The 13,566-nt window shown below is 37.4% G+C and overlaps 1 protein-coding gene across 1 annotated transcript in view; it reads left to right on the plus strand.

Annotated features, from left to right (window-relative positions):
- The window catches only part of NINL (ninein like), a 186,097-nt gene that overhangs the window by 128,513 nt on the left and 44,018 nt on the right, over positions 1-13,566 (plus strand). Inside the window, 2 exon segments of the mRNA XM_043989359.1 lie at positions 9,858-9,866; positions 12,854-12,989. Coding sequence (XP_043845294.1) covers positions 9,858-9,866; positions 12,854-12,989 — 145 coding nt within the window.

Genomic DNA, 13,566 nt, shown 5'->3' on the forward strand with positions numbered 1-13,566 from the left:
TTTGGCATTGTCTTGGATCTTTGACATTGCTGAGAGGAGCCAAGTCTATCACAGTTGATCATCACATAATATTGCCGTTATTGTGTACAATGTTCTCCTAGTTCTGCTCATTTCACTCAGCATCAATTCTAGCCCTGATCCTGTCTTTTACTAAAAGCTTGCTCCTCCTTTTCTTCTTTTTTCTATGTCTAGACCATTGGATCTTTAAATCTCTTTTAAATTTAAATCTCTTCACTGTCTGGCCTCTTTCTATCATTCTGTTCCTTTTACACATTATTCCCCTCCACACAGTCTCCCCTCACATGACCCGCTTGCTGTTCCACACACATGATGTTTTATCTCCTATCTCCATACTTTTGTCTGGATTGCAATCCCTTCTCACCTCCATCTCTGAGAATTTCTATTTTCCTTCAAGGCTTAACTCATGAGACTTCCACATGAAGCCTTTTTTAATCTCTTCTTTTTTTGGTGCCCTAAAACCATTTTATATGTTTATATGCATGAATATATATGTATGTATATATGTATTTATATATAAAATATGCTGGAGCCAGCTCTAATGGGGCTTGTCAGAGCAGCTTGTCAAATTTTCAATGTGAGCATCATGCCTCAGAAATAGGCAAATGCTACGTACAAATCAGGGCTTGACCTATTATTTTGTTGATTATTTAGACTTGTTAATAATGTGGATTAAACTTGAGAGCATTTGTGCACACATTTTTTTCCCCTGGAGAACTCAATTGTTAAACATTTACCAGCGGGGCCCACAACCCCTCCTCCCCCCCTCCCCCCCCCCCTTGCTCTATTCATGTTGCTTGAGCTGAGCTTAGGGAATGAAGACATTACCAGACTAGAGGCCTAGTGACTAGAGGTTAATGATAATAATAATTGGCATCTATATAGCATTTCAAGGTTTGCAAAGTTATTTATATCCCCAGATCATTTAAGCTTCACAACACTCCTGTGTGTATATACACACACAAATACACATATACATGTGTGTACATGTACACACAAACACATATGTATAGTTGTGAGAATTTTCAGGATCCTTACTTGCTACTCTCCGCACAGGATGCAGACTGACAGGTAAAAATGCAGCATATTTGTTGTTGACTCAAAATTGTGGTACACATAATAGTAGGTTGATGAACATGTGTGTGCATCAGAGAAAGAGGGAGAGGGGAGAGAGAGGGAGAAAGGAGGGGAGAAGAAACAGGGAGATGGAAAGGGATAGGAGAAAGGAGGGGGAGAAAAAGAGGAGTGGAGAAGAAGAGGAAGGGAGTGAGGAAGAGTGGGGAGGGAGGGAGGGGAGAGAAAAAGGAAAGAACAGGAGCTTGAGTGAGCAGGTAAAATATGCAGACCAAAAGCTACTTAATACAACAAAAAGAGGGTGGTTAAATTGTTACAAAGGAAAGTATGGGGGCAGCTAGGTGGCGCAGTGGATAAAGCACTGGCCCTGGATTCAGGAGTACCTGAGTTCAAATCTGGCCTCAGACACTTGACACTTACTAGCTGTGTGACCCTGGGCAAGTCACTTAATCCTCTCTGCCCTGCAAAAAACAAACAAACAAAACCCCCCCAAAACAAAGGAAAGTATGTATTCTTCTTAGCATAGTGATTTACATTAGACCCTAGAAACCAGTTCTTTCTTTATTAGTCAATTAGCATCTGTGCAACTTCTATTACATGCTTTATTAAATAGGGTAAAGAGACTAGGGTCCTCTGAGTTTTCTTTTGTAATTGTAAAGTGATTGGGGAAGGGAGGTATTGAAGGAGACATTCAGTATGCTAGAGGCGTCATGTAGTAAAAATACGTGTATACATATAAACATTATTATTATTATTGATTGACAAATTGATATGTGGAAATATGCAAAATACTAGTCTTAAGTCCTGCGTCTGGAATTGAATGATGGAGAAAGCAAAGTTTTTTATAAAAAATGTTTTATTTTTTCAAATTACATATAAAAACAATTTTAATATTCATTTTTTAAAAATTTGAGTTCTAAATTCTCTCCCTCTCCTCCTCCCTAATTGAGAAGGCATGCACTTTGATATAGGTGATACATGTGCAGTTATGGGAAACATTTCCATATTTATTAGTCATGTTGTGAAAGAAAACGCAGACCAAAAAAAACCCCCAAAAAACCAAACAACAAAAACCCAACAAGAAAAATAAATAAATAAATAAATAAATAAAAAGCATGGAAAGCAAATTCTTCTCTAGGCTTTTGGCCCTCAACAATTTATATTTTACTCAGGCTTTCAAGTTCTGAAATCAAGTGTATTCTGGAAAAAGAGTAGTCAGCAATGCATTAGGCTTTGCTTTTTGGAGCAATGGATTTGTTCTTTTTTATACATACCAAGATGACGTTGTCAATACATGTTAAACTAATTCAGGTGAATAGGGTTCCACTTAATCAAACATTTAAATGTTTACTATGTTCCAGGAACTATGTTAAGGTGCTGAGGATGTAGGAAAAGACAACAGGAAGCCTGCACTCTGATGGGGAAACAACATGTAAATAATTGAGTACATACAAAACACTTACGGAGTAGATGAAAGATCATCTTAGAAGAGAAGGCTCTAAGTAGAGGGAGGGAAAGGGAAGTGGGGGGAGTTAGACCCCTGCAGAAGGTGACATTTGAGCTAAGTAATCTCTCGAGTATGAGTAAAATTCTTTTTTTTTTTTTTTTTTTTAGTGAGGCAATTGGGGTTAAGTGACTTGCCCAGGGTCACACAGCTAGTAAGTGTTAAGGGTCTGAGGCCGGAGTTGAACTCAGGTACTGCTGACTCCAGGGCCGGTGCTCTATCCACTGTGCCACCTAGCTGCCCCAAGTAAAATTCTTAATAGGGCAGCTAGGTGGTGTAGTGGATAGAGTACCAAGCCTGGAGTCAGGAAGACTGGCTCATCTTCATGAGTTCAAATCTGGCCTCAGATACTTACTAGCTGTGTGACCCTGGGCAAGTCACTTAATCCTGTCTGCCTCAGTTTCCTCATCTGTAAAATGAGCTAGAGTGAGAAATGGCAAAGCATTCCAGTATCTCTGACAAGAAAACCCCAAATGAGGTCACGAAGAGTCAGATATGACTGTAAAACAACTCAACAAAATTCTTAAACTTTTAAGATCACTGTTATGGTAATAATAATTTTAAAATAGCTCCCACCCCCAAGCTCGACCTATTGTCCATATCATGAAGGCAATGGGGTGAATGGCAAAGTAGGGAAACATAAACCAGAATGATACACATTAGGGACTGTATGTGCCCTGAGACTGCTATAGTAGCTCTGAAAGCCTAGAAAGAACCTTGAAACATCAGCCAAAGGAATGAAGATAAGAATACTCTCATTATGCACCAGTACTAAATCACAACAAAAATGCAAACAGATACAAACAGTGACAGGCAAGAATTTACTGCTTTTTGTCAGTGATATTCTTAAAACCCGGATTTGCCTAGATCCGTGCACACAACAACTGTGAGAAATAACAAAACACCTAAACCCAGATTAGATGAAATAAGAATGGAAAGTAAAGAGTTATTCTAATCTGAAAAAGGAAAAACCTAAGATGCTGAAGGTTTTGAAAATCTATACTTAATAGAAGAACACTTAATGTGAACTCCAGAAGTGCCAACATGTAATGAAACAGATGGCAAAAACAATGCTCACGTTTCAAGTGATTTTGAAAAGAATATGGGCAGACTAAGAATGGAATTTTGAAAAGCCCTTTTTGAGTTCCATGGAATGAATTAAACAGACTAATTATATAAAAATAAAATCATTCCAAAAAAGCCTGTCGGTTCTAGCATGAGTAAATGCATTCTCCTGCTATATAAAAACATTTCAGGACCTGCAGGCAATAGTATAGCTTATTAACATAGCTAAAAAATATAACTGTGGTCCTTGCAGTGTTAAGGAACTTAAGAGGAAAGATAGAGCTACCTGGGAATTGTTCTTAGGATGTGCTATAAATACCAGTAACTTAGGAAAACTATTGAAGACCTAGAGAAAGAAGATGGAAGATTAAATCAGTATCTAGCTGGTACACACAGTAGTGAGCAGCTAGGTGGTGCAATGGATGGAGTGCCAATCCTGAAGTCGGAAAGACCTGAGTTCAAATATGGCCTCAGATGCTTACTAGCTGTGCGACCCTGGGTGGATCACTTAACCCTGCTTGCCTCAGTTTCCTCATTTGTAATATGGGCTGGAGAAGGAAATGGCAAACCACTCCAGTACCTTTGCCAATTTAACCCCAAATGGGATCACTATAGCTGGAAACAACTGAAAAACAACAACACGCAGTAGTAAATTTGGACACCATATACACCATTTTAAAACGATGAAAAAGAAATACATGGAATAGAATCTAGAAAAATTAAAGTATATCAGAAACTCTCATTATCTTTAATCAACAACTAAAAGTGAAAAACAAAGGGTTAAGCTGATGCAAGGAAGAAAAAGCAATGAAAGAAACAGAATGAACAATTCTACATTTATCAAACAAAGGTTTGAAAAAAATTAGAGAAGTGAGAGCCCTCAGAGAAAGAGGATATAGAAAATTTCTGGTTGACTATAAGTTAATAGTTCAATATAGTGAAAACACAAGTTGGATCAAAGAGAGAATCGGTATGTAATCTAATGAATCTAATTATGTTAAATGAAGAAACTACAGATTTTGCCAGTAGGTGGCATAGGAATAGATAAATGACCCTGGAATCAGGAGAACCTGAGTTAAAATTCAGCTTCAAACATTTTACTAGTTATGAAAGAATGAGTTAAGTACTTGCGTAACTTACTTAACCCCTGCCTGCCTCAGTTTCCTCATCTGTAAAATAAAAATAATAATAGCACATACCTCCCAAGGTTGAAGTAAGGCTACAAGATAATATTTGAAAAGCAATTCACAAACCTTTGAGTTCTATATAAATGTTAACAATAGTATTAAAAGGCTATCAAGGAAAAATAAAACTAAAAAGTGTACTTCGATCCACTTTTTAAAACTTCTTCTTTGAGGGGGCGGCTAGGTGGCGCAGTGGATAAAGCACCAGCCCTGGATTCAGGAATACTGGAGTTCAAATCCGGCCTCAGACACTTGACACTTACTAGCTGTGTGACCCTGGCAAGTCACTTAACCCCCCATTGCCCCCCCCCCCCCAAACACACACAAAAAAAGCCTGTAAAACTTTTTTGGTTTGTTTTCTTGGCTAATATGGAAATATGTTTTGCATGATTGCACATGTATAATCTATATAAAATTGCTTGCCTCCTCAAGGAAGGGAAGAGGAAGGGAGAGAAGAGAAATTGGAACTCCCTTCCTCTTTTTTTTTAAATGCTAAAAATTGTTTTTACATGTAATTGAAAACACAAATAAAATATTAGAAATCCAACCCCTCCACACACTCCCCAAAAAAGGGAGAAAGCTGAGATTATGTTTAAGAGATTGCATGGCATAGTACTCAAGGTCAAAATTTAATGGGAAGAACACATTTAGAACAATTAATACCCATGCAGTCACAGTCTTATTTGTATACTTTGACTTTGTAAAATGGCTGCCAAAGTGTCTAGAAGATGTTCAAATAAAAATCAGTATAATTTAATGAAATACAAGACACATCACCTCAAGACAGCGGTAGAAAGATTAATACTTCCTCCTCAAAAAGACAGAAGAGGACTGGTAGATATTTCAGAGCACAAAATAAGGTTAAAAATGTACAGAAACACTTTTGCAACAGAGCCTTCACAAAGTGAAAGTAAACACTGACATGAGCTATATGCCACTGGATTCATTAGATGTACCTGAAGGAGGATTGCCTGGGAAATGGCTACTGGTAGCCATTTGTACCAGGTCATAATGATTTTAGGTTCCAAATTCTATCCCGTATACCACTGGCTTTCATTTGCCACTGTGGTGTTTAAAAAGGTCCAAGTGACATAATTTCTGTGTAATTTTATTAATAAAGCCAGAATTTTAATAAAAAGATGATCATTTGGCAGTCTTTCTCTTAGACCAAAAACAACCATGACAGTAGGCTGATATGCCCATTGGAAGAGGGGGTATTCTCAAGGGTGGCAATCAATTCTGATTTGTTGACTATTAATGAGAGAATAAATATTACAATGAGGGGATGAATCTATTCAAATGAAATTTGATTATGCCATTGACTTCCAAATTACCCCCAGCCTTGGGCAATCTGTTCAAAGAATTTATCCCCACCCAAATGTGAGTGGAGCACAATGGCTTCCCCATCTGGGTGAGGTGTGGATAAAGGAAAAGATAAGATCAACTGAGCTTATCTGAGGTTTTGAAATGAGGATAAAAGAAAAAGGAAGAAATCTGAATCTCCCCAAATCATTGGTTATTAATAATCATTTCTTTCAACACCAAATATGACAATGACAAAATCCTCTGGGACAAGACAGGAGGTTGGCTGATATGATCACTTCTTTTCCTGAGACAAATGGTGGAGTATAATCTAGTAGATTTGGAATCTAGTCCCAAATTTATAACCAATTGACCTTGTGTTCCCTAGACTTGTTTTCTCAGCTATAAATTAATGGGTTTAGACAAGATGGCTTCTATAGTACATTTTAAGTTTAAAATGCTTTGAATTTATTATGGAGAATTGCTATTTTCCTTTTTATTATTAAAATTTTTTTTTTTAATTAGTGAGGCAATTGGGGTTAAGTGACTTGCCCAGGGTCACACAGCTAGTAAGTGTTAAGTGTCTGAGGCCGGATTTTGAACTCAGGTGCTCCTGATTCCAGGCCAGTGCTCTATCCACTGCGCCACCTAGCTGCCCCTATTATTTAAATTTTTTAAAATGGATTCATTTTATTTTTATATCATTTATTTTCTCCCCTCCTTCTTAGTCAGTGAAGCTTTCCTTATAACAAAGATTAATTTTTTAAAATTTCAACAAAAACAATATATCCATAGTCCTCTACTTCTGGAATACAAGGAGAGAGGTATATTATCTTGCCCTGGGGCCAACCTGGGACATCAGTTATTTTTTTTTCATACTATTTTACTTATTGTATGTATATTATTTTCTTGCTCCCTGGTTAATTTTACTTTGTATCAGGTCATATACAATTTCCCATGATTCTTAGTATTCATTTGTTTAAATATTCCATTATGTATGTTCATGGTACAATGTTAATTCATCCCTAGTCAATGACACGTACTCCGTTTCCAATTCTTTACTTCCACCATTTATTTTGGTATATATATGACCTTTCTGTCTTTGACCCTTTTCAGTTATATGCTTAACAGGTTAGATCCTTGGGAGAAAAGGCACAAAACATTTTAGCAACTTTTTTTTTTGCATAATTTCTAATTGTTTTTCTTAATGGTTAGATCAATGCATAGCTCCATATCAACAGTGTATTAAGCAGACTAACTGCCACACTGGCATCTCATTTCTTCCTTTTTTGTTTTTTGGCCTGATGTCAGCACCATGGCAGTATAGAATAACAAGAACAAAAATGATCTATTATTTAATAGCTACCAACAGTAATATTGCCAGATTTATGGAAAATTTATTAATTTCGTTAATGTAACCTTATAGCTAATGTCAGTCAGTCAATAAACATTTATTAAGTGCCTACTATGGTACCAGGTATTGTGCTAAGTGCTACTTCCTTACATTCTTCCTTCCTTCACCAACCTAATTGTATATATAGATAATATCTAAAATAACTCACTTTAAGAAATCCAGTATGTAAAAATCCAAGATGTTTTTAAATAAGCTTATTGTTGTTCACGCCTTTTTTTCCGGTTGTCTCAGACTCTCTGTGACCCTATTTGTGGTTTTCTTGGTAAAGATACGCAAACAGTTCGCTATTTCCTTCTCCAGTTTATTTTGCAGAAGTCAAAACTTTTACTGAGGCAAACAAGGTTAAAATGGCTTGGTCAAGGTCACACAGCTGGTAAGTGTCTGAGGCCAGATTTTAAACTTAGGAAGATGAGCCTTCCTGACTCCAGGCCTAGCACTCTATCCACTGTGCTACCTAGCTACTCATTAAATAAATGTAGTGGCGGTGATTATTTATATTAGGGATTTTTTTTTTCTCTCTTACAAAAAAATTCACCATGAGGTTCCTTTCATTATCAAGCTCCTTTAGAAAAATTTAAAATATGATTCAATACATTGAAATCTGGATTTGTTGGGAACAAATCTAGTACCTTAAAGGTGGCATAGAGCTGGGGTTAAAATTAACCATCTTAAAATACAATCACCTTCCAATGTGTTTATGGACTAAGTTACCTAAAGTACTTCTAAGGCAGTCATCTCTTATGCACAGAATTCTTTCCTTTCTGTTTTTTCCTCTTTTAACTCGGCAATGATAGTTGTTCTCTGTTCTCCTCACACTCACATCTGTCTATCCCTATCTGGCTTTTGATGTAGATTAACTATAACCTGATCCTGTGGTTATTCCTGTTGGTTTTATCATTGTTAATTATACCAGTGAATACCATAAATTAATCTTACATGATTTATTTGTTGTGCTGGGAGAAAGAATACTTAACAATTGAAGAATAAGTAAATTAGAAACTCAATCAATAGTAACTACAATAACTGATTTTTAAATTGATTTGCATCTTTTAAAGGCACTATTAATAAAGTATTATCAACATTCTGCTTCTCATTTTTCCCCTTTTGATCTAAAAACAACAAAAAATCTTTGGTGCGTCGCTGCTTCCTTTTGGAAATACTAGAGGGTAAATGGTGAGCCCTTGCTATCATTCTGAAGTGTTTGCATGAGAAAAAATAACTTTGGTGTCTCTCCCCTTTCATCTCTGCATGGTGGCTTGTTCCTGCAATATAACCCTCCACAACCCTGGGGATGTGGGCATAAGCATTTTTTCTATGGAATGTTTGTATTTGTCTTTTGAAAATTTATATTAAATGGATAGCCTAGTAGCCTAACTTTTTAAACTTGCTGTGTGTGTGTGTGTGTGTGTGTGTGTGTGTGTGTGTACGATACAGGGGTGGGGGAAAAGGGGATGACAGTGATGGGGTAGAGCAATAAGCTAGACTGTGTGTAATTTATGATTCAAATGTGGATTTCTAATCTGTTCCCCCAGTTTGGGGGAAACTGACTAAAAATCACTGATAAAACGGTTTAGGTTTTTAAGGGTTTATTAGAAAATAGAAAGAAAAAGATTGAGAACAGAATTCTAACAGCCTGGCATTCCTATCTTTCCTCAAATTTCCTGTGAAGTCCTCTGTGCCGCCACCACCTCAAGTCAGAAGCCAAAAAGGCCAGCGCTCTCTGCGCAGGCTCCTTTCCTCCTTCCTTCTCCTCCCAGACCATAGGAGCTCCTCAAGTTGATTGGCTGGTAGCCTTGATAGACAGCACCCATGAGCAAAACTGACGCCAAGGAAAAGCCACAATGCCTTCTGAGGCATTTTCCTCTGGGTGGAGCTTTCCACAGCAAGTCTCCAGTAGGGGCGTCATTCCAATCAGTTACAACTGCAAATTTTACTAAAAGTTGGGGTTGATTTCTCCTTTGATTTAAACACCTCAGTTGAGCATCTGCGAAGTTACCATTTTGACATTAACGTAGCCTAGGCATTTTTTTGTTTGTTTGTTTTTTTCCCATTCTGGTAATTGACTCATAGAATCACCCTCATTGATTCTGGGTTGTTCCTCCCTTTAAGTGATTTATCCCTGACCTCTTCCAAATTTGATTTACCACATATATCCTAAAAGATGTTCTTACTATGTTGTCTTGAGTTGTTTGAAAATTTGTCACTAAATCTTCAGAAAAAATGTTTTCCATTTTGTTGCTTTTCTCCTTGTTTGGAACTACTGTCTTTTCTGTCTCCCTCTTCCCTTTTCTGAGAGAGTCTATCTGTTTGCCTGTCTGTGATAGACATTTTGGAAGTCTGATGAAACCTATGGATCCCTTCTTAGAATGTGTTTTAAATGGTGTAAAATATAATACAGAAGATTACAGAGGGTAACCAGCTATTTTGAAATTGTTATCAATTTTTAAAGTTCATAGATTTCAGGTTAAGAACACTTGCTCAATATCTAGTTGATGTAATAGTTCAATCTAAACCTGGAAGGTAAGAGAATTATAAGCAGAGGGGAAGAGAGAACAGAAAACCTGGAGCAGTCAGTCGTGCACGTTTTTGTCTTCTCAGAATTTTAAGTTATTACTTTGTCCTTATTATTGATTTTTTCTTGTTACAAACTTTCTTATTATCCATTTTGATTTAGGTTTCTTTTTTTCCTCTTTCCCCACTTAAATTCAACCAGAAGACTAGACTTGGAAGACTTAAACTCAACTAGAAGAGGGAATAGAATGATTAAAACTCATTATACTTTGGGATTCCCAATCACATACCTCAGACTTTTTACTTTGACTTTTGTAGATTTAATCTTGTAGATTAGACTATTCTACAAGACAGAGAGTCCCTTGTCTCCACCAAACCTGTTGCTCAGTCTAGATGGTTATTTCTTTTCCTTTAAGCTGCCTACCCCTGCAATGTTTCAGAATTCCCCGTAGGAACTGATTTATTTTCCTATTGTTTGGACCCCTTTATCTCTTTCTAACAGGTTGCTTTACACCTGCAGCTATAAAATAAAAGCTGGAAGAGAGGTAAGGACTCTTTAAACCCAGGACTATCCAGCTGGTTCACTTGTAGCTCTCAGGAGTATTTTTTGGTACCCACCAATTTACACTTTCCTGGTCCAAATCATTGACAAGTCAAGACATCTTCCTTGTTATTTATTGGTTTTTTTGAGAAGAGAAGAAAGGATGAGCAACCTGGCTACAGAAAAAAAAAAAAAAAGTTCTCATATGATACCCGAATGAATGAATGCAAAAGCATTTATTAAACTTAGTAATATATTGGGCACTATGCTAAGGCATGGGGATACAAATATATGTAAATATGTAGGAAATGTATGAAACCTGTGTGCTGTGAGTTTGGGGGAACATCTCCCAGAAATAGTAGCAGTTAGAGTTCAAAGAAATGTAGCCTGCAGTGTTGTGTAAAGACAAACTCTCAGTCTGATTCCACCTCACCTGGGATCCCACCTAGGTAATCTGAGGAGATTAACTAGTGACCTCCTACCCAATTGATAAACTATAGGAATGGACCAGATTTTGGATTTACTTCAAAGTCACTTCAAAGTTAAGACCCCACCCCCCCTCCCAATCACCTGATGACCTGTCCCACTAACAGCCAAATAAGGAAAGTGAGCAGGCCTCACCTGCTGGACTCCTTTTGCCATAAAGCTGTGTAAAACCTTAGATAGTGTTACTCCCTCTGTTCTGTGGAGTTGTTGGCCCACCCAACTACCCATCAGCTGATGGCTTAGTAATACTTTTTAATCTTTTACCTTTCAGTCAAAGGGACCTGGGTGAAAGAATTACTCTTTAGAGGATCTAAAGATCTCTAGCCTGAGGAATTCCCCAACACAAGCAAGATCCTTCCCTATCAAGGAATTTACAGTCATCATTATGTCCAACACATTCAATTCAACAAACATTAAGAGTGCTCTCAGTAATGAAGATAAGAGTACTTGCCTTAAAGTTGATTTATATGGAAATTATCTATAGTCTTGGTTACTATTATTGCCCATATATGTAGTATCCCACAAACTCATGGTAGCTTCCTCAAATTCTAAGCTTTCTACATGAAACAGGGGGTGGGAGTTGGGGAGTAGATAAATCATCCCAGAATCCTTATTCCTTATAGCCTATTTGAGTGAGCATTAGAAATGGGGTTAATTCAAGTAAAGATTGTACATTTTTCCTTCCTCTTGAATTTTGACTGGATTTAGGTATTATGTCTATAGCTCCCATTCAGTGCAAAATGAGATCTGCAAACTTCAATTTCTTACAATTTGTCTGTGACTTATTATTGTTCTTGCTTTTTTTTCCTTAACTGTCTCTGTACTTGTTTTTTGAATCCTGGATTCTGCTGGCTAGGTCAACAGAGATGACAATTTTTTTTCTGTACCTCCATTGTAGCTTAGGTGTATCTTTTTTTTTTTTTTTTTGGTGAAGCAATTGGGGTTAAGTGACTTGCCCAGGGTCACACAGCTAGTAAGTGTCAAGTGTTGAGGCCGAATTTGAACTCAGATCCTCCTGACTCCAGAGCTGGTGCTCTATCCACTGCACCACCTAGCTGCCCCAGGTTTATCTTTGTACTTCAGAAGGCTATTGTCCCTGAGACTGTCATTATTGTTGAATCCTTGTAATGTTTGTATGTGTTAATTTGTTATAATCGGGTTTTTGTGTGATGTCAGATATTGAGAGGGCATGGGGAAAGCTGGCAATCTGTTTTGTTTAAAACTACTGAAATCTTTATTACCAAATGACAACTGGGGGAAAAAATGTAAGACTTCCAATTCTGTACAGCTTGATGCATAGATCAGAGCACCTGCATTTCCAAAGCTGTCAAATTTTTAACTTCATTTCTTTATTCTTGTTTACATAAGTAAATTAATTAATTAAGTATATGAGTTCCTACCCACTGCCTGGACAGCGTTATTATTGGTACCATGGGAATGATACTAAGGAAATTGAAGTTGTGGTCTCTGATCTCAAAGAAATTACTATGTCTTGGAACTTAAAATCTAGTTAGAAGCTTATTATCGGGCTAATATTATAAAGTGCTATCTCCAGCCCACCTGAGTACAGGTTACAATCTGTGGAACACCTGACAAATATAAAAACATAGGAAACATGAACTACACAATGTATCCTTGACTGCAAATTCCTTGTGGGCCTTTACTGTCTGGGTGTAATTTCCCAAGAGTCTGTGATGTGACTGCTGCAAGTTGGATTGAGTTTGTCTGGCTGTGGGCCCCTTACAGGACCTAAGTGACAGAATGATGAGCTGCAAACAGAGTTGGAAGGCCTGCGGTCCCAGCTGCATGAGAGCAAATACCATCATTCATGGAGTCTAGAGAAGGACAGTGTGCCAGATGGATACATTCTCCATGCTGATGATCAAGAAGGTAGAACACTTAAAATTCTAGAGAATGGGTTTGGAAAAAATAACCTTAGAGCATTCTTTCTCCTATGCTGTTGATAAGCCAGATTTCCTTGATTCACTGAGGGTGGGGTGCTCCTGAACTTAAGTTGAGTGAAGTTGTGCTTGTTTCTTCCCACTATACTTTGTACTAAGGAAAAAGCCTGGAAACCGAAGGCTCAAGAGTATTTATAAAGCAGTGGTTTTTGTGGATGGAAAACTCCTGAGATTTAGAGATCATGTTTAGATTAAAAGAACGAAGCATCGGGAGGGGAGGCCATTGCCTAAGGCCACATAGGTAGTAAATAGCAGAGGGTGAGATTTGAACTCAGATCTGCTGTGTTGTTTCTCTACTACAACATGCCACTTCTTGTATCCTATTGTATATCTTGTTTGTATATTGTTGTTTCATGTTGTCTTCCCTGTTCATTTGTTAGCTCCCTGAGAGCAGGGACTCTCTTTTGACTTTCTTTGTTTCCTCAGGACTTAGCTCAGTGTTCGGCACATAGAAAGTGCTTAATAAATGCTTATTGATTTTACTCTTAGCAGTCAGGGGAAACATT

The sequence above is a fragment of the Dromiciops gliroides genome, chromosome 2, assembly GCF_019393635.1.
Source record: "Dromiciops gliroides isolate mDroGli1 chromosome 2, mDroGli1.pri, whole genome shotgun sequence".
In the NCBI taxonomy this organism is placed as follows: Eukaryota; Metazoa; Chordata; class Mammalia; order Microbiotheria; family Microbiotheriidae; genus Dromiciops; species Dromiciops gliroides.